This window comes from Condylura cristata, unplaced genomic scaffold, assembly GCF_000260355.1.
Source record: "Condylura cristata isolate star-nosed mole 26May11 unplaced genomic scaffold, ConCri1.0 scaffold00033, whole genome shotgun sequence".
NCBI classification, from domain to species: domain Eukaryota; kingdom Metazoa; phylum Chordata; class Mammalia; order Eulipotyphla; family Talpidae; genus Condylura; species Condylura cristata.
Window position 1 is genome coordinate 9,497,349 of NW_004567134.1, and position 19,741 is coordinate 9,517,089.

The window sequence follows — 19,741 nt, forward strand, 5'->3', positions numbered from 1 at the left end:
CAGGCCTGGCCAGAGAGATGCTGGTGGTCGACCGGCTGGACCACGTCCCTGCCCCAGAGGACTGCTGCTGAGAGTCTTTTCATCACCTCTTCAGTAGCAACTTACCTCAGTGTGCAAAAGAGAAAAATCTGACATCTTAATTTGAATGTGGGCATTTGATCCAGTGCTTGAGATAAATATAACCCTGTGTAGCAGAGAGAAGGTTTAATGGGAAATGGTTGGCATTCTTTCTTGGTAAAGGCCTGGGGAACGGAGAGAGAGAGGAGTGAGGAACACAAAAGCAGCAGAGATGACGAGCTGCTAGGCAGCCTTGCCTCGAGAACTTGACACTCGCCAGACTCCAGCCAGCATGGTTGTCCTGAACCCGATGACTCTGGGAATTTATCTTCAGCTTTTTTTCCGCTTTATCATGTCTCAGCACACTTTCATCAACAGCGTCCTCCCAATTTCCGCAGGTAAATGATGACCACAACGTTCCTCTCTTCTATCTGTTGGGGGAAGGGGGGAAAGGAAGATTATTTTACAACTTGTCCTAATAATTTCCCCCCTTCTTCTTCAACCCCTGACGGGAAGCTGGACGGGAGCCGCCACCCCAGGAGCTTCCTGTCACTGGAGCTCAGAGCTCGGAGCCCCTTCTGTTCTTGTTCCAAAGGGCCCCCACCCGGCAGCTCAAAGACAGAGATTCCTTTAAAAATGGTTTCTGCCTTCCCCATTTCTTTATCCTCTTTGCTGCATGATTTAATTTTGGTGGGGAGCAGGGGGGTCGCGTATACAAGGGAACAGAGTTTGAAGAGTTAAGTGGGAGAGAAGTGAACCCCAGATATTTCTATAAATATATCTTGGCCTCTGTGGCAGGGTCTTGACTCTGGGGGGATGTTGAAGTGTGGACTCCCCTCTGCCCAAGCTCGGACAGTGCCTACCATCAGGACCTTCCCATTGTAGGGAAAGGGAGGCCCCTTCAACAGGCCACATGGTTCTGGGGTCAGGGCTCCCCTAGCAGCCCGAGCACTGGATCCTCGGTCCCTCCAGCCTGGCCTGCTTCCCTTTGTGCTTTCTCCCTGGAATGGAACTTCAGCCTCAGATGAGGCAGCTGGAGGTGCTTTGTTTGGAGAGGTGGAGGGGCTGCCTGGCAAGCAGCCAGGGCTAGAGCTGGGTGAGTCTTGGGGGTCAGAGGTTGTGTGTGTGGGGAAGGGGCTTGTTCTGCCAGCCTGGCGACCTTTTCTGAGGTCAGCAGGCATTGCCCTTGCTCTGTCTGACCCAGAGCAGAGGAAGTATTGGGTTACTGACAGGGCCTAGTTCAATCTTTCTGAGGAAACTCAGCTATTTCCGGAGGGCCTGAGGGAGGTAGACAGACCCCAGGCTTTGCTCCCTGTTGCCTCACAGCCCTCTTCAGTTCACCTGTCACCCTGTTTCTTCCCAGGAAAGGCAGTTTTCGTCTTGTTCTCCAACATGAACTCATAAATACTTTAATGGTGGCAGAAATTTCACTCTCCTGCCTTTGCTAGAAACTCAGGGAAGGCCAGAAACACCAGGTTCTTAGAGAGGGCAAGTCTCTGAATGTGGCATCCTCCTTCTCCATTCATAAAAATGACTTAGCCACAGGTTGGGCTGCCAACATTTGTGGGCCCTGAAAGTAGGGGGTGGGGGAGGTTCTTTATGAAAGCGTAAGGAATAGAAGTGGGGTGGAAAATATTGGTGGGTGGGCAGCAGAGTTAAGCAGTTGTGTGTTCCATGAGTGTGTGCCAACATGCCCCCACACACTCAATGAAATTAGGTGTCTGAGAGCAAGAGGGTCATTACTCCCCTGGTCAAGGGTAAACTTAGGGTTAATGTGATCTAGTTCAGTAGCTCTTAACCTTGTCTGGGCCAGATTTCTTTGAGAATCTGTAGAAGGTTCAGGACTTAGGAAACAGTCCACTGGTTCTAGCCCTACCCTGGTGCACCCCTTGACGTCTGAGACAAGTGGGTTTTGAGTTGTCATATATGACCAGGGCTAACTAACTATGTTCCCTGAACGTTTCCCCAGGGAAGAACAGTGCCTGGCACATAGTAGGTGCTCAGTAAGTAAGTGGTGAGTGAACGCGTGAAAGCAGGCAGGAACAGAAATATTTTCCAGCTGTAGATCAGTTTGCACAGTTCAGAAATAAACATAGACCCTGAGGTGGGGACTGTTTCTGAACACAGGACAACTTCAACTGTTTGAAAATATTTTCTAATACCGTGCTGTGAAGTATTCTATGTTCAGAACCTAGCTGGTTTTCACTCTCTGGAAAGGACAAGCCCTATGCATACAGACACAAGGACCACCAGGATCATTTCATTCCACCCACCACACCTTAGCATGGGCCTGCTATGTGCGAGGCACTGAGGTGAACACAGATAAGCTGTGGGCATCCCCACCACCACCTCCTGTTAAACAGGTAGCTTGCACTGGGTAGGGGAAGGGGCTTTTCCAGGCCAGGAGGCCACCCCTTCACTCTCCACAGAAAGACTATATTTCAGGAACACCAGACATGCACCAGCCCTCTGCAGCAGATGCTTATTACTTGGCTCGCCCCACTGCCTGGTCCCAGAGGAGAATTAGGAAGGAGCAAAAAGCCTCCAACAGGCCTACACAGGCACTAGCAGTCCCAGCACTAAAACACAGAAACCAGCTCAGGCCCTGATTGGAGCTTATAAATCCTTACTTTGGGCACCATTCTAACAGCTCAGAAGCAGGTTCTTAAAGGGGGGTACTTTAGTGCAGCACATTAGAATGGGGGGCAGCAGACTCTGCTGCTTAAGATAGACACAATAATAACAAAAAGAGAGCTGACGAGTTGATTCCAAGAAAAAGGTAAAGAACAAGGGATTCATTCTTAGATCAAAAGGAATGATCAGTTGGAATTACTTCTAGAGCCACTGTGTCACCCCTAAGGTTGACTCTAGCACAGAAACTGGTTTTCACTGTGGTGAACCTGAATGACCCAGTGAGAACAGAAAAGTGTTCACTTCATTTTACTTAAGAAGTCAGGTAAACAGAATAGTTTCTACCGAATGTCTGAAAGGCTGGGAGCCCTAACTTTGGTATCTTGCTTTAATCATTACTGGGTATAAACCACCCCAATATGTTGGCTACAACAATCATTTATTATTGAAGTTCATGTGTCTGTGGGTCAATGAAGGGTCAGCTGTCCTAACAGCGTCTGGTTGGCCCTGGCTGGGCTCCCCACAGGCTCTGTGGATTGACTCAGCTCCAGCCCCCATCCACAGGTGGAGCTTAGTTGTACAATATCTAGAATGTGGTGGCACAAACCCAAGGACAATAATGTTCATACGTTGTCATTTTTATGGCACCCCTGGAGGGGGTGTGGCATCCCTACCACTTTTCACATGCAGGAGTGAAGGTTCAGAGACCTTAAGTGACTTGCCCGGGATGACACAGCTGGTATGTGGGAGAACTGAAGACTGGAACTCTGCCCTCTGTCCAGGGCTTTTACCCAGTGCAGGCCAAATGTGCTTTCCCACCACCACCAGAAGCGATGGGGATTTTGGAGTTCCACAGATTACACTTCTATCCTTGGAAACACTCCTCTGGATTCTTTATTCTCCATTCCTTCTGACCACTTCTTTGGGACATTAATGCCCAAAGTTCTTAGGAAGGGACTGAAGATTACACTAAAGTGTGTGTGACTTAACAGGGTAGTGGTTTATCTCTCCTTTGAAACTGTTTGCACTTCGACACAGGTTAAAGATTTTAGGGTGTGCTAGTAAGATGAACTCCAACCAGGGTATCTGGGGGTGGGGGGCAGAGGAGGCCTGGAGCCTGGGAGACGGCTTCACAGATATTTTTGCTGGCGTTGTGAGGCACCCTACCCCATGCCCATACAGACACCTGTGCCTTCCCTCTTCCAACACAGGACTCCTCAGGCAGGCAAGAACTCCCCAGATGACGTCTGGGTCCAGGTCTCAAGGACAAGTGGGTGAGAAGACCCAAATCTTGTCCTGTGCAGTAAGACCATGTGCAAGAATGTGATGCTGTCTGGGTGCTGGAATCTTCTATTCACTGCTGGAATATGTCCTAGTGCAGTTTTGTGGCTTCTGAGGACCTGGTGTCCAAGCCTGCACTCCCTATGTGGAAGCCAGCCAGGCCAGCGCCTGGGAACCTTTCCTGCTCTTGGCAGTAGCTCCTGGGCCATTTATCTGTGTCTGATGCTGATCAGCTCATTAATGCTCCATAATGCACTTCCCAGCCATCTCCTCCCATTTAGCTCCCCATATTTCTCTGCATTATACCATCAGAGAGGGTTCTGATTAGAGGGGTCCCAGGCCTCCCAAGGCGCTGAACAGAGGAATGGATCCATCTCCAGCTCAGAGCGGCAGGCGGGTGTGAGAGCAGGAGCTCGCCCTCCAGACACAGGGCAACGCCTCACATTGCCATTAGCCACACTCAAGCCCTTTTTCCTCAGGCCACAGCCACAACCACACCCCACAACCCAAACACAGCTCCAGAATGAGCAAACAGCCCCCGTGGCTGGGTGAGTCGCCAACGACTCTGGCGCCACGTCCCCCTGAAAGCAGGTGCCATTACCGTCTCCCTATATCGCCTCCTGCCTGGCACCCCAAACTCCTCACGTCGCAAAGCATTGCCGCAGCGACAGCTGATGCGCCCTCACAGCAGTCCTTGTGGGGCGGGGTCCTGGGTGTGAACCCCGACTCTGCTGGCTAAGCTGTGACTATGGGAAGCTCCCTTCTCGGTCGCGAGCCTAAAACTCCTCATCTGCAAACATGGGGGCAACAGTCTGTCTCACAGGATCTCTAGGCGGATCGAGTCAGTCCACAAACATTCAGTCAGAGGTGACTACGCACCTGGAACTAGGGTGGGGCGGTGAGCAAGCAGGTAAAACACCCCTTCCACACGCAGCGCTCATCCCCACTGCTCACCCGGAAAGCTGGTCCAGGCGCGACCACCGGTCCCAGGAGGCGAGGCGGGGTAGCGCTGCCCAGGGAGCAAACCCAAAAATGTCTTTCTTTTTCTCTTAAAAAGACAAAAAAAAAAAAAAAAAAACCACCTGTGCAGAACACGGGGTACCCTGGCTCTTTTTCGCCCCCTGCCGCCAGCCTCCTCAGCCGCTACCTTTCTTCCCAGGTTTCTTTGCGCGCACATATTAACGCGCTGTGGGAAGTGAGCTCAGGGTCTGCGCATGCGCGCCTGAGATTGCTAGCACCTGCGCAGAGAAGACCGCGTGCATGGGGCGTGCCCATGTGCACGTTTGGACACCTGGCGAGGTGGCGCAGTGGGGCTTCGGAGGGGCTAGGGTCTCAGTGGCTGCCTCGCTGCCAGCTGGTGTGCCTGTGAGTCTGGTCCCCTGATTCAGTATTAAAAGCCTCTTAAATATACCTAAGGCGCCAAAATTGTTTTTTCATTGGCCCCAGTCAGCTATGGTTGGAAATTGGGATGGTTGCACAACGCACACGCTTGGAGTGAGACTGTTGATACTTACTCAATTCCAGCTCCCAAGTCCCCATGATGCCCTCTTGTCTTACACCTGGGCTAGCTTCAAAATTACATCTATCTGTCCATTCCCAGCTGTACACATGAGCTTTTGGGCTAGGAGGCCAGAAGTCCTGTTGGCCTGGACACTGCCTCTCCTTCTTTTGCAGTCTCAAGGCATTTCCCCAGAATTCCCAAGGTCTAAAGAGCTCAGTTTGAGAGTCAATGTTCTAGATCAGTGGTTCTCAAACTTCAGCCCTGTGGAGACATCAGAATCAACCTGGAGTGCTTCCCAGACACCCCATGTCGAGGCTAAACAGACCAACTAAACCACCACTCCCTGGGGTACAGGATTAGGCACTGACTGGTTAAAACTACCCAGGTGTTACTAATGTTTAACCATTGAACTAGAACCAGCAACAGAATTACCTGGGAGCCTTGTTAAACCTCCCCTACCATGCCTGGATGCACCCGAATCTGGGGCAGATGCCAAGAGTTTGCTTTTCTAATAAAATCCCAGGTGCTTTGGCTGCTGCTACTCATCCGAGGACCACATTTTGAGAACCAGTGCTTACATTTGCCCCTGAGAGACTATTTGAGGTCACTTTGCCTCCTATGTCAGGTTTTCCTGTCTCTTCTATACATTTGTGATTACATTGAGGGAGCTTCACAGATTATTCCCCACCCCATACTTCTTAATTTAGTCATACTTGCGGGGTGCCTTTGTCACAGAGTTATATTTACAGGTGCTGGGGATTAGGATTTGAATCTCTCTGGAGGTCAATATTCCACTGACCAACAAGTTACTTTTTCCACTGGGTAGATTGTCCCATGAGAGCTTGAGGAGACCTCAGAATCAAAGGCACAGGTGTTCATATCCTGTTTTCGTTTAAGTTTCTCCCCAGAGCGGACTCCAAGGCAAGGATTTGGGTGAAAGTCGTTTCCTTGGGAGGTGGTCCAGGGAAGACGGGGGGGGGGGGAGCCTTGGCAGCTGGGGCTCAGTTCTACTGGGAGCTCCAGAGGCAGGGATGGAGATATTTACTCACCAGCTCCTGGGGGCATGCTTGCTCCCAGCAATGTCTGTGGGTAGAGGAGCCCCAGCACGGTGGCAGAAGCTGGAGGCTGGTGATTGCTGAGGTCTATGGTAAGGATGTAACAGCCTCTGTGCCAGAGACCTTAAGACAGCAGTCGTGGTCCTACTGACTCAGCAACCTGCCTCATGGCCTTTTGGGGGTCAGTTACAACACTAATAAAAATTGGAAAACTGAAGTTAGTCCCCTGGACCTGTCTTGTGGACACGCATGCCTTTGCCGGGAAGACCCAGCTGTACTAATAAAGCTACCTTGCTTTCAGCACTTGCTGTTTCCAGAATGCACATAGTTCCTTCTAATGCCCACATCAATTTCACAAGGTAGCCGTTTGCACCCTGATTTTACTGCAGAGCAAACTAACAGGGTGGAGCCTGTGGTCACACAGTGCCAGGACCAGAGTTCCAAAGGAGCCCTTTCTGATCCCTAACGTCATTGGTCAGGCAGGATGGTGCAATGGTTAGGAGCAAGGCCCATGGTGCCATCCGCCAGGGTTCAAATCTTGTCTTTCCCTTAACTTTCGGATGTTGGGCAAACTAAGTACCTTCTCCGTGCTTTGTTTCCCCACCTATAAAATGTGGCTAAAAAGTAGGATTTGTTCAGAGACCAGCAGTTAAGATTTAGTTGGAATTCTAAACATAAAGTCCTTTAAATAGTGTGGTGTATAAACTCTCTCAATCATTATTTCCAGAACCTCACAGTGTCTGCACCTACTAGGAGGCCATGATTTCTCTGATATTCATTTGCCAGAAGGCAAAAGTCACCACAACAATCTAAGTAATACATATATATTGCTTATTCTATACAGTGTCAAAAAGAGGAGCTCAGCTTTTTTTCCATTTTGCATTTGTGAATCGGTCCCTAGAGCAGGGACATGTTGCCTTCTCGTGGTGACTGCTTTTCCCAGATGACTTTTAAAAATACACCTGGCCCTAGTCCATCTTCCAGCCCTGGAGCACTTAGCTCCATTCAAGCCTGCACGTAGGTCTCCACAGCAACAACATAAGCACAAGCATGAAGTGGCTGCAGGGGAGGTGGTGACAGCTGAGGGAGAGGCCTCCTGGCTGCTGAGGCTTTGCAGTGTTGACCAGCTGGGGTCTGAAAAAAGACAAGGGAACATAGAATACAAAGGTCCACGCCTCCCACCCCTCCCTACCCCTCCCCCCAATGGGCCAGCGATCACCCACCTGGCCTTCTTGGTGTCTTTCTGAGAAGTCTGGAGAAAGCCTGGAGCTTTCCTCCTGCATCTGGCAGTTCTTTCTCGGGATACATACTCCAGGAGGGGCCTTCCCCGGGGTGTCAGGCCTGGCTTGGGGCTTCTCAGGGACTCATGAAAGGGATGGGATGATGGCAGCCCTCCTACCAGTCTGACTGCAACTTTCTTGCCTTACTGTTTACTGGGTGTTTGTTCAAGTCCCTTAGAGAAAGGTCATTATTGCTAAGTCTGGAAATGGGTTGCCCCTTTGTGCCCAAAGAGAACTGGCCTTGCTTGTGACATCATTCATATTAGGATGTTTCTCCTGGCCTGGCCCCCGAAAGGTTTCCACATTTCCTGTGGTCATCCAGAAACTACATTCACTAAGCACTGAATTGGTGTTCAGGACTTAGGTGAGGCACCAAGTGAAGGTAACTACTCTCTTCCCTCTGTCTCTCTTTCTGTGAATTGCATTGGGCGAGGTAGGGAAAGTTAATAGTGGAAAAGATGTTCTGATTAGAGGGTTTGACCATTTGACTCTTTGTTCTTCATGGGACATCATGGTGCATGCTAAGACACTGAGGTAAAAATTGGAAAACTTGAGTTAGTCCCCTGGACCTGTCTTGTGGACACGCATGCAATGTTGGACAAGCCATTTGCTTTCTCTGAGTCTGAGTCCCCCCCAGCTGTAAAATGAAGTGATGTGCCTGATTTCAGAGATCCTTTTGCTATAGACTCTCTAGCTAACAAGTTGCTTGCTAATTTGAGAAATTAGCACCTTTACAAAGAAGGGGTCTCAGCACCTGAGAACCTGGGGTGTAAGGAAAGGACATGGAGCAGCTCTGGATTTGTGACCCACTAGCTGAGTGATCTGGGCCAAGTGGTCTGGGCTTCATTTCTTGACACCTCAGTTTGCACACCCATGAAATGGGGTCATTAGAGTACCTGCCTCATGGGAGGGTAGTGAGGATTAGATGAGCTGACAGGTACAGAACTGTGTATTGCACCTGGAACACAGTTAAGCTCTCAGTTACTAGCTACAGCCATATTTCACAGGCTGCTGAGAGAGTAGAATCCAGGCCACCTGCCCCCGTCTGGGATGTGACATTTCTTTTATCAGCCCGCCTAGTTCTAATAAACTATGGGCTCCTTGAGTTAGTTTGTCTTATGGCTTTCCTTGGTGACCAAGTAGTTAAGTGTATGGTAGGAAGAGCAATGAATATTGGCCATTTGACTGATGCGAAGTAGATCCGTGGCTGGAGAAATTTGCTCGTGGTGTCGAAGAGTCTAGTTTCAGGACGCAGTGTCTATATTTAAAGGCCCAGACAGAGCGGGGATAGGAATCAGAGTATGGAATCAGGAAACCCAGCTCCGTGGACCTTGAATGTCAGAGCCTTGATTTCTTTACCTGAAAAAGGGGGTGTATTTAAAGATAATTTGACGGCATGGTGAGGATTAAAGGAAAAGCATGGAGTCATCTAGCTCAGAGGAGGAGTGTATCCTTAGGAGTTGTGACTTCAGGGGTGACACTGGGTCCTCAAGAGCTTGGAAGCACAGACTGGACACCAGATCTGCCAGCATACTGCTCTTCCTGGGCAATTAGAAGACCGTCCAATATGAGAACTTCCAATGGGAGGCCAGCGAGTGATGGCTGGCTTGATAAAGATGTTCCCTTTTCTGGCCATATGCATCAACAGTCACTTATCATTCTGTTCATTTTTTTTCTGATTTGGGGCAATAAATTTTATTTGCATTGACTCAAATTCCTCTTTTTATTATTATTGCTATACCTATTGTTATTATCATCGTAACAAGCTGAAATCTGTAATTATCACTGTTACCTGAGACACAGCTATTGATATACTTCCCGTCAGTCGCATGACCAATATTTATTGCACTTCCTATCTCATACCTGACTATTCTACTCATCAAGGAGATCATTAAGACAAACTAACTCAAGCATCCCAGTGTATTTGTGCTATTAAAGTAACACAAATGAAGCAAGTAGCGGATCATGCTGGGAGTTCTCAGGCACACAAATAGTTGGACTTAATAGGAGAACAGAGCAATTATGACAAGTCTGAGTTTAAGTCATGACATGCCCACTTACCTGAATATTCACCTGAGCCTCAGTTTCCCTATTTGTCAGATGGAGAAAACACTTAACAGCTTTTAAGGCTGTGGCCACTGCTACATAGCACATAGTAGGTGCTCAGGCATGTTGAATATTGTGATGGTTGATGTTTGCAGGTTCCATCAAGGCAGATTAAAGAATGTTTGCTTTCTGCTTTAGATGGTGGGGAAAATGTCTTTTGGAAAACAAGCAAGCACATTTATAACAGAATAAATCATGAATAAATTAAGATTTATTTATTTTTAAAATTTTATTTATTTATGCATACAGAACTGGGGTCCAGGCCAGAGGTGCTGGGGCAGTGAGAGGATTCACCAGAGACAGAGTGGGGAGCAGAACAGACAGATGGATGAAGTCTCACCTGCTGAGGGGAGCAGCAGGTGAGACAGGAGAGGTCTGCTGCGCCATATGGGTCACCTCCCTGGGCAGGAATCGAACTCATGCTGAAGTGGTGCGGCGAGCTTGGCAGTGATGTGCTTTAAGCTGAGCCACCAGGGAGGGCCCAAGATTTACATATACTGAGATAAAACTAATAGAAAAAAATCTTAGGAGATTTTCTTTTCTTTTGGTAAGCTTAGTGTGAGGGGGAAACCCAGAAACCTTAAAAAGAAAAATTTGCTATAGCACCTTCTACTACATACAAAGAAAAAAAAAATGTGGGAGACAAAAATCATCAAAAACTATGTCCAAGGACCAAAACAAGAAATGAAAATGAGCAAGTCATATAAAAAAGTGCTACTTGCCTTAGATGTAACCAGAACTTATAAGAGAAGAACAGCAACTCAATGGGAAAAGTGTAAGTGGTTCAAAAACACAGGACAGACGCCTCCCTCTGCTCTGAGAGCGAATGTAAATTTTCTTGAGATGAATTAGGCAACATATGCGCAAGTTACAAACACACACTCAGACCCAGCAGTTTTGCAGGAATCCACCCAGTGGACACAAATGATCGAAGTGCATACTGCTAAGGAGCAAGGTGAACAACTTAGGGTCTTCCACATGAAGGAATGGTTTCTCCTATGTAGTTATTACATGGAATAATCTTTTAGAAATACTGAAGAAATCAAGAAGCAGTCCCATAGATGCAGTTACATATTCAAGAAGGCTGCGAGAAAGAGGAGAAAAGGTCACACCTACCTGCTGCTTGTAGATGCAAAAAAATACTTCTAGCCCAGCTAGAAACTGAAATAACTGGTGGAGAGTTTTCATATACATTCACTTGTAATTCTGGAATCTTGAATCACATGAATGTGTCAGCTACTCTAAACAACAACAAAAAAAATGCCACAGATGCATATAAAATAGAGCCACTCATCTGGAGCTCCAGATGGAATGTTCCTGGCTTGAAAAGTCTCTTAGATCCGCGGCAGCAACAGGAGTTGAGATGCCAGCATTTCGGGATGGTAGAATCTCACAGCTGCAGTGCTGCAAAAAGCCTAGAGTTTACCTTTCCGATGTGATAAGCTTTATTGCTCAATTGAGTTCAAAGGGGTCAGCCCAAGGTCCCCCGCTTTCTGGAATCCAGGGATTTGAGTGATTCATTGGAAGCAATGGGTAGAAATGTCCACTCGTGCCAGTGGGCAGCCAGGGGGCTCCCTTTCACCCCACCTGCCATGGACATTCAGACAGCAAATACTGCAGGCAGTGGGGGCGGGGCGGGGTGGGGCTTTAGGGAAAGGGTTATGTGAGCCGTGTGGATTTGAATCACAAGTGTCTGGAGAGCTAAAATGTCACCATGGAAAAATGAAGGGGTGGAAATAGCAGCTGGAAACATAGGGTCTTTCCGCTCAGTCCCCATCAGCAGGTGTGAGGAGAGCCCCTGCTGATGCAGCTGGAGGGTTTGTCTTTGACTTAGGGCCAGGTCTCCCAAGTTGACCTACCCTGTCAGGCAGAGCCGAAGACCTGAGAGCACTGGCTGATTCATGCGGCCGCGTTAATTGAATTCAAAGCCAAGGCGCAGCCAGCTTTGCGGCTTCTCGATGCCTAATGACATTGTCTCCTTCTTCCTTTCTGTTCACCACATGCCATTTGGTCAAATTAGAACTTGAACTCCAAAAGCAGATGCCTTCCTTTAGATAAGATCCAAAATTATTCCCTTGGGGGAAGAAAGAGGGATGCGTTGGTCTTCTTGAATTTATGCAAGAAGGAGCCACTTTTAATATATGGCTTATTATAAAATAATGAGAAATATGAGATGATTTTTCTCCCATCCTTGTAGTAAGAATGTTTGCCCCCAATATCACTCCTCAGGGAGGTATCTTCTGGATCTGTGTGGCCTAATTAAAAAGTTTTTATTTCATTTTTTTAATCATAAAAAAAGCCAAATATTAAAGAAAAAAGTGTAAAGGAATCTCCTGGGAACACCAATATATGCAATCTATGGGCTGAATGGTGTCCCCCTAAAATTTATTTGTTGAAGCCCTTAGCCCTCATATGACAAAATGTGTCTTGTATTTGGAGATACGCCTTTGAAGAAGTGATTAAGTTAAAATAAGGCATTTGGCCCACAAGTGGATGACTGGATTAAAAAGATGTGGTACATACACACAATGGAATATTACATAGCAATTAAAAAAGATAAAACACATGCCTTTTGAAGTAACATGGGTGGAGCTGGAAAAGATCATGCTTAGTGAAATAAGCCAGAAAGAAAAGGAAAAATAACGGATGGTTTCACTCATAGCAGGAGTATAATGGACCAGGCGAGAAAACAATAATAATAATGAACAGCTATATACCGGAGGCGGGGTGGGGTGGGGAATGGGAACAAAAACAGTGGGGGGAGGGAAATACAATGGACTTTGGTGATGGCACACGGGTGATTTGGTGATGGGAAGCCCACGGGGATTACAACTGAGATGAAAAAATGCACAAAATGATGTAAAAAATAAGCTTTTATATTATCTTTAAAAAATAAGGCATTTGGAGGGCGGGCCCCCATCCAGTCCGATGGATGGTCTTATAAGAAGGGGAGACTGGGACACAGAGAACTCCAGGGATGTGTGTGCAGAGAGCACAGGGAGAAGCTGGTTGTTTGCAAGCCTAAACGAGACCTCAGAACACACGAGCTTTCCTAACACCTGAACTTTGCCCGTTCCAGAGCTGTGATCAGTAACTGCCTATTGTGTAAGGTCTCCAGACTGGGTTCCTTGTTAGAGCCACCCGGCCTGATAAGACTCCAATCTCACAGATTCTGCAGTCGTTATCATTTTGCTGTATTTTATCATCTGTTTATCCATCCTTTTTCTTTGAAGGATTTCAAAGTGAGCTTTAGATGTGCTGCCCACTTTGGAGAAAAAACTATTTAACAGAGGAGATACATATACTTGTGATTGCAAGATGCTCAGATGCATGATTCAACCCTCTTGGTGGTCAGGGCGGTCAGGGAGGCGACTATGATGGCCTCCGCGTGTGAATTTACAACCAGGAAACCAGGACCCAGTGATGAGTAATTGTGAGGTCTGATCAGAACTTCGTGGAATGGGGTGTTGGCACAGTTCTCCAGTCTCTGCCAGCCTTCCCATGCACTGGCTGAGCCAGGCCCCTACCGTGTTTTCTGAGAGTCCCTGCTCAATTTCTGTGGCTGGTAGCAGGGGAGAGTTACTCTCTTTGTGCTGAGTAGCTGAATCTTCAGGAGTCTCCAAGATCAGACTGGAGCTGGATTCAATCCGGGCTGTACTTCAGCCGTGCGGTGACCTCAGGCACATCCCTAAACCTCTTTGAATCTTATCTGAAAACGAGGGTGGTTGTGCTAATACATCCCTTGCAGGTTTGTTGTGAGATCAAAGGAGAATGTGGAACACATACATGGGGTGATACTGTCAGCTGTGAGGTCACCAGTAGTTTAGTGACTGAATCTAATCAATGTTAGCTTCTGCCTACCTGACGCCCAAAGTTCACCTCCTTGACGCTGGCATTCAGGGATCCAGGCTCTTTCCCTCTGTGGCTCCCCATGCCCCAGGCAGAACCATTAACACAAGTACCCCCTGTAAATGCTACAAGTGTAGCAGCTTTTCAGGAACAGATGACTGATAGCAGGGGGAGCACATTTTGTGGGGTGCACTACTCTGAGGCAGTGCTCTGATGTGACATCAGTGGCTGGGAGTTAGGAGAGCAAGAGTCAGCCAGCCATGAAGCACCAGGTCAGAGGGAAACCTCCTTGTTCCCCAAGAAGAGTGAGAAGAGCTGGAGGGCTGGGGTGGTCAGATTGGGGCTCACAGGGCTGTGTATTAAGTCTGCTGGTGAAGTCTGGACCCTTTCCCCGAGGGTCCGGAGCACTGGCTCTGGGCCTGGACCAGGTGACTTGGCTCCCCAAAGATCTTCTTCCCCTCCATTAAGCCAGAGTTGCACCACGAGGGTGCGGAAGCTGAGTGCAGTGTCGTCTCTGCTTTACGATGAGGATTTTGTTTCCAAAGGGACAGTAAGTGAGATGCCAGCTATTCCACTCCGGCCCTTCATCTCAGGAGGACAATGGGAACGGCACCCCCCGTTTCTGAGTCCCTCTTATTTGCATGTTCGGGGAATCCATACTGATCAGTTCAAATTAGCAGATGAGATGAAACCTCTGTGCCCTCCAGCATCTAGATCGTGGCTTGGTTCACATCTACACTGTGGGCCAGAATGAGGTCTTGTGAGTGTTCAATAAATGACTGAAGTGGAATCCGTTAGGGACACCCCGACTAAGCAAAACTGGTTGGAGAGGCAGTGTTAAGGAAACACTGTTCTCACATATGTTGGAGTGGTAAGGAAGACTGCTCAAGACTCTTGCAGGGGGTGGCGAGCTGTCTCACTCGGAGTGAGAGAAATCAGGCTTGATTCTGAATGCAACAGAGACAATGGGGATTTATAGCCAAGGAGCAGATGGGGAGGCTGGTGGGTAGAACATCACTAAGTGGGGCGGGGGCGGGGAGAGTCTTACCAAATCCACCTCACAGCATTCTGACTGCAGGTAGGCCGGGCTAATAGATTTATTTATTGATACATACAGAACTGGAGTATAGGTCAGAGGTGTGAGAGGGTGAGATTCACCAGAGTGAATCCACTCTCAGAGTGGAAAGCAGAACAGGCAGATGGACTGAAATACACTGCTGGGGTGGGAGTGGTCAAGAGAGGTCTGCCATGCCGAGTGGGTCAGCTCCCTGGCCGGGGATCGAACTCATGATGCAGCGGCTGCGATAGCCTCAGAGTGCTGTGCTTTAACCTATTGCACCACCAGGGAGGGCTCAGAGTGTGAAGAATTTTACCTGATACTGAGAGTGAACCCCTAAGAGTGGGATTTTAAACTGACTAGGCAGGATTCTTGTTAAATCTGGACTCTGCAAGCATGGACAGAGAAGACCAAAGTGCAGTCAAGGAGAGAGTCTGTCAGTGGGAAGGCAGAGCCTACATCTCCAGCCTTTTCAACCTTCCCAGGTTTTGGGAATATGACAGCAAACTCAAGGCTTCCTGGGGCAGGTGGGACCAGACACTCTGTCCTTGAACCTGCAGGTGTCTTGCCTCACTCTGGGAACTCTGGGCCCTCAGGGGGGCCTCACACTCTCTCTGTGCACAGGGGTCGGAGACACAGCAGGGGAGATACAAAGCAGATGCTACTTTGGCCAGCACCACAGGGAGTAAGCCTGTGAGTGGCAGCAATGGGGACAGGAGCTTCTGGAACGGCGCCCAGCAAGCCGTATTCCAGAAGTGGTCTTCTGGCCTGGTTGATAAATCCCAGAGCTGCAATTAAGACATAATACTGTGAATATGACACCTTTTGACAGCTGCAGGAAGGCCCTGGAAACTTTTATTATGAATTAGATTTTGTGGGCAGCTCTGCAGGGAGCTGGTGCCTGGGTCATGGGGCCTGAGGGGACTCAGTGGGCTAGCCACTTCGAGAGCCAGGATTCCTGCCCACAGAGAGGCAGGAGACAGAGCCTCCATCCCTGGCCAGGACCCTTGCGAGGACCATTTTTGTCTGAGGAGTCTTAGGCTTGGTAGGAGCCAGAGTTGAAAAGGGCTTTGAGTTCTATCTGGTCTAATGATCCCATTTTACATTTGGGGAAACCAAGGACCAGAGGGTAAGTGACTTGTCCAGGGTCTCACAGAAAGTTACTGCCCATGCCAGGGCTGGACACCAGGCTGGCTGGCTTGGCTAAAGGATAATTACAAAAAAGTTAAGCCTTCATCCAGGTATTTGACTTAAAGAGATTCGATTGTTAGTGCTTGGAGAGATAGAGGGTGAGACGTTAGAGATAACGAGACAGAGAGACAGAGATAATGAGAATGAGACAGAGAAGAGAATAAGAGGAGAGAAGCAGACACATTCATGAACTGAAATCATCAGGTTCTAAACAGACACTCAAACACTTGCAGAGACAGAAAGAACACCAATTTGAAAGGAAACCTGCACCCCCATGTTTATTGCAACCCTATCTACAATAACTCAGATATGGAAGCAACCCAAATGCCCCAAAACAGATGCAGGCATCAAGAAGATGTGGTATATATACACAATGGAGTACTATTCAGCTGTCAAAGAAGATAAACTCATGTCATTTGCAGCAACATGGATGGAGCTGGAAGAGATCATGCTGAGCAAAATAAGTCAGAAGGGAAAAGGGAAAAATGAACTATCAGATGGAACACAGAAAACTTGAATAAAGGGTCAGGAAAAAGTGCAACATTTGCAGAGTTGCATGGGGCTCCAGATACAATCATTTAGTCTTGTCATCTTAATTTTTGCAATAATGAAACAAAGTACAGAGGGATATGCACAGTTAGTGTGTGTAAACCCTTTCAGGGGAAACAGTGCTAAATGGCTTTTAAAAATGAATGCACTTGGTACTAAAAGGAGCAAAATCCTCCACTTCCAAGAGTTTTTGAAATGAGATTCGAAAAATGAAGAGCTGCAGAAATAAGACCCAGCACAGGGGAATTTAGGAAAAGATGATGCAGAAGCTATTTCTGCCACTGTCTGGGATTCAGAACTGGGCACTCCAGGCCCTCCGTGCTGTTTTCTGAAAGAATCTGCACTTCTGAGAACAGCAGGCAACGTTGCAGAGCTTACCCCTGCCCTCTCTCATTCTTCCTAAATTGATACCAGCAAATCTTCTTTGCTTTCAACAGTTAGTATAAATGCCAACTCCAGGAAGCTTTCCAAGATTTCTCACTTGTACCCGGCCATCCACAACACACACACACACACACACACACACACACTGATTCATCATTTCCTCCTGTAAATCCCTCCAGACACCCCAACCCCACGTCAGTCAGAACTCCAGTACAAGTTTGCCTAAACCCCACATCCTAAGGACAGGAGCTGTGTCATCATGTCTTGCACACGCTGCTATCCCATGTGTATATCCGAATGAATGAAACCCTGAATGAATGACTACAGTAAGGGGCCCACTCTTAAAGGCTGGGGCTTAGTGTTCAGCAGCTCCATCCAGCCTTCCTCCTGTGTCTGCCTGCCATTTCTAGGGTTTGCTCTGTGGCTGCTTTTGTCCACTGTGGAGAGCTGTGTGGCAGGAGAGGCCAGGTGAGCCACAGAGCCTAAGACATTTACCATCTGGACCTTTCCAGAAAAAGTTTGCTGACTCCTGCTATAGTTTATGGTCTCTATGAAGCAGGCTAAAACCACAGTGCCTATTGTTAAGTGCGACAAACAGGAACAACCTTGTCTTTTAGCATCTAGAATGTTCTGCATGTGAGCACATGCCTGTGCCTTAGCTGGACTTGTGAAGCATCAGACAGATTTCTGTGTGCGTCTGGTATATACCACTTGGTCATCTTCTGAGCAGGCTTCATCTCACAGGGTTGTCTCCACTGGCTCTTTGGAAATATCTATCTAGATATAGACAGAGATATATATTTTATTAAGTTGGGCTTTGTGGGCTGCACCTTGGCACACACGTGGCAGGAACTGAGACCCCTGACAGCTGAGACCTTCGCTGACGCAGAGCAGCCAGACTCCCGGAGGACAATCGCAGTGGGGGTTGACTTTGAGGCTTGCCAGAACAGTATTGACAGGGCAGTTTTTGAGCCGAATGAAAAGCAGCAGCCTGTTGGACAGATTACACTCCATTTCCTCCCAGCTTGCAGGGAGACTCAGCTCTGCTGGCTCCCAACCGCACCTCGTCCCTTGGGCTGAAGGCTCCATTCCTCTCCCAGCCGCACTCAGTGCTGCTTCCTGAGAGCCCAGAGCGGAGCTGCTTACCCAGCCCTGCTCCCTGGAGCTCAGCACTGGCCTCCAGATGGACCCCTGGCATCTGAGGCAAAAGCAACTCTAAAGCCAGGATTGGCCGGCTCCCACCCCCCAGTGCCCAGCCAGCCGGCGCTAGGAACCTTGGGGGCGTGACGAAGCTCAGCCTGTCTCCAGCATGTGTTCCCGGGCCAGTCTGCCTTGGGCCCTGGCCACGATGACGGGCCCATCCCTCAGCCTCACTCACCTGCTCTCCATTTCAGGACTGCTCTGCTACTCAGTTTGCTGCTTGGGTGAGTTGATGTGTGTGTGTGTGTGTGTGTGTGCTGATTTGGAAAAATGACTCGGGAAGCAGACTTGCTCTGGGAGCGCTGAGCAGACTATAAACCTTAAACATCTTGGTCAATGTTGGGGTTGCAACATAAAGGGGGTTCACTGGTGGGATTGCTAGAGACCTGGGCAGACACGCTTAGGCGTGTGTGCACACGTGTTTTCCTCTCATGTGCCCTAGACTTGGGGGTGGCAGGCTGGCAGCTGCTGCATGCTGGCTTTGCAGTAACAGCATGTTCCGGGGTCTGGGCACCTCTGGCATTGGCTGGCTCTCCATCACCGTCCACATGGGCTAGCTGGGGCCATGCAGCTTGCCGCCCCGGGGGCAGCAGTCACCAAAGTGGCAAATGGTTCTTTGTAAGCTGTGTCCTCACCTGCCCCCTGTGCCGACTCAGAGGCAAATTGTGAATGCTTACCATGATCTTTCAGAGAAATATACATACCTTCAACACCTAGAACCAGGTTTTCAAAGCATGTGAGGTAGATGCTCCAGCCTGAAGGGACGTTTGTAGGATGCAGCCTTTCCTGGAATAGCTGAATCTGGGAGCACAAAACTTGAGGCCAGTTGCAGCCAGGCAATGTGAGCGTGTCACTGTGGCTGAGCCACCGGGGTGCTAAGTGATGCTGGGGGCCTCTCCGCTCCTGCTCTGCTGGTGCAGTTCCAGGGGGCAGAGGGAGGCAGAGGTGAGATTTGAACAGCCCACAACTGGCCTCCGGCAGCTGCATCCATAGTGGAGGGGACAGGCTGCAGTCACTTCCTGCCCTCATTTCCTTCTAATGACAGACTTGCTTGATAGGGGAGGGAGGCTCCTTGATGCAAAAGCAGGAGCCAGCCGCTCCTACCTTGCAGATGGGCCAGCCTGGGGAGAGGGAAATGCTGACTGGCCCCGTGGAGTATCTGGCATCAAATGCACAAAAGGACTTTGGAGGTGGCTGGGGTCAAACTAGTGGAACCTGTGAGGAAACTGAGTCTCAGATTGAAGGGATGAGACATGCAGTCACTTGCACACAGACCCAAACTCTGACCCAAGTCTCTGTATTCCCCAGAATGGGTTGGAGTGAACCCCTTTCCAATGATGTGCCTAAGATCAGTGGGGGTGTTGAGCCCAAGGGCAAAGCCAGCAGGAAGACAGCAAAACAAACAGTAACAACAAAAACCCTATAAACCTGAACAGTTGCCAAAAGCCTGATCTGTCCCCCTACTCCCACCATGTGTGGTGGTCCCCATGTCCAATGCAACTTTGGTGTCTTTTTTTTTTTTTTTAAGATTTATTTATTTGTGCATACAGAACTGGGGTACAGGCCAGAGGCTCAGGGGCGGCGAGAGGCGAGACAGAGC

General features: G+C 48.7%; 1 protein-coding gene across 2 annotated transcripts in view; it reads left to right on the forward strand.

Annotated features, from left to right (window-relative positions):
- The first annotated feature begins 266 nt into the window (after window positions 1-266).
- Window positions 267-19,741, forward strand: part of COLQ (collagen-like tail subunit (single strand of homotrimer) of asymmetric acetylcholinesterase) — a 49,685-nt gene continuing 30,210 nt past the window's right edge. The window contains exon 1 of one of the 2 annotated variants that reach the window (XM_004692302.2): window positions 267-455. In XM_004692302.2, the coding sequence (XP_004692359.1) occupies window positions 350-455 (106 nt within the window). In that variant the 5' untranslated portion in view covers window positions 267-349. Of the gene's footprint in view, window positions 456-17,971; window positions 18,366-19,741 lie in introns of those variants that run through there. The other variant, XM_004692303.2, reaches the window with a different exon arrangement.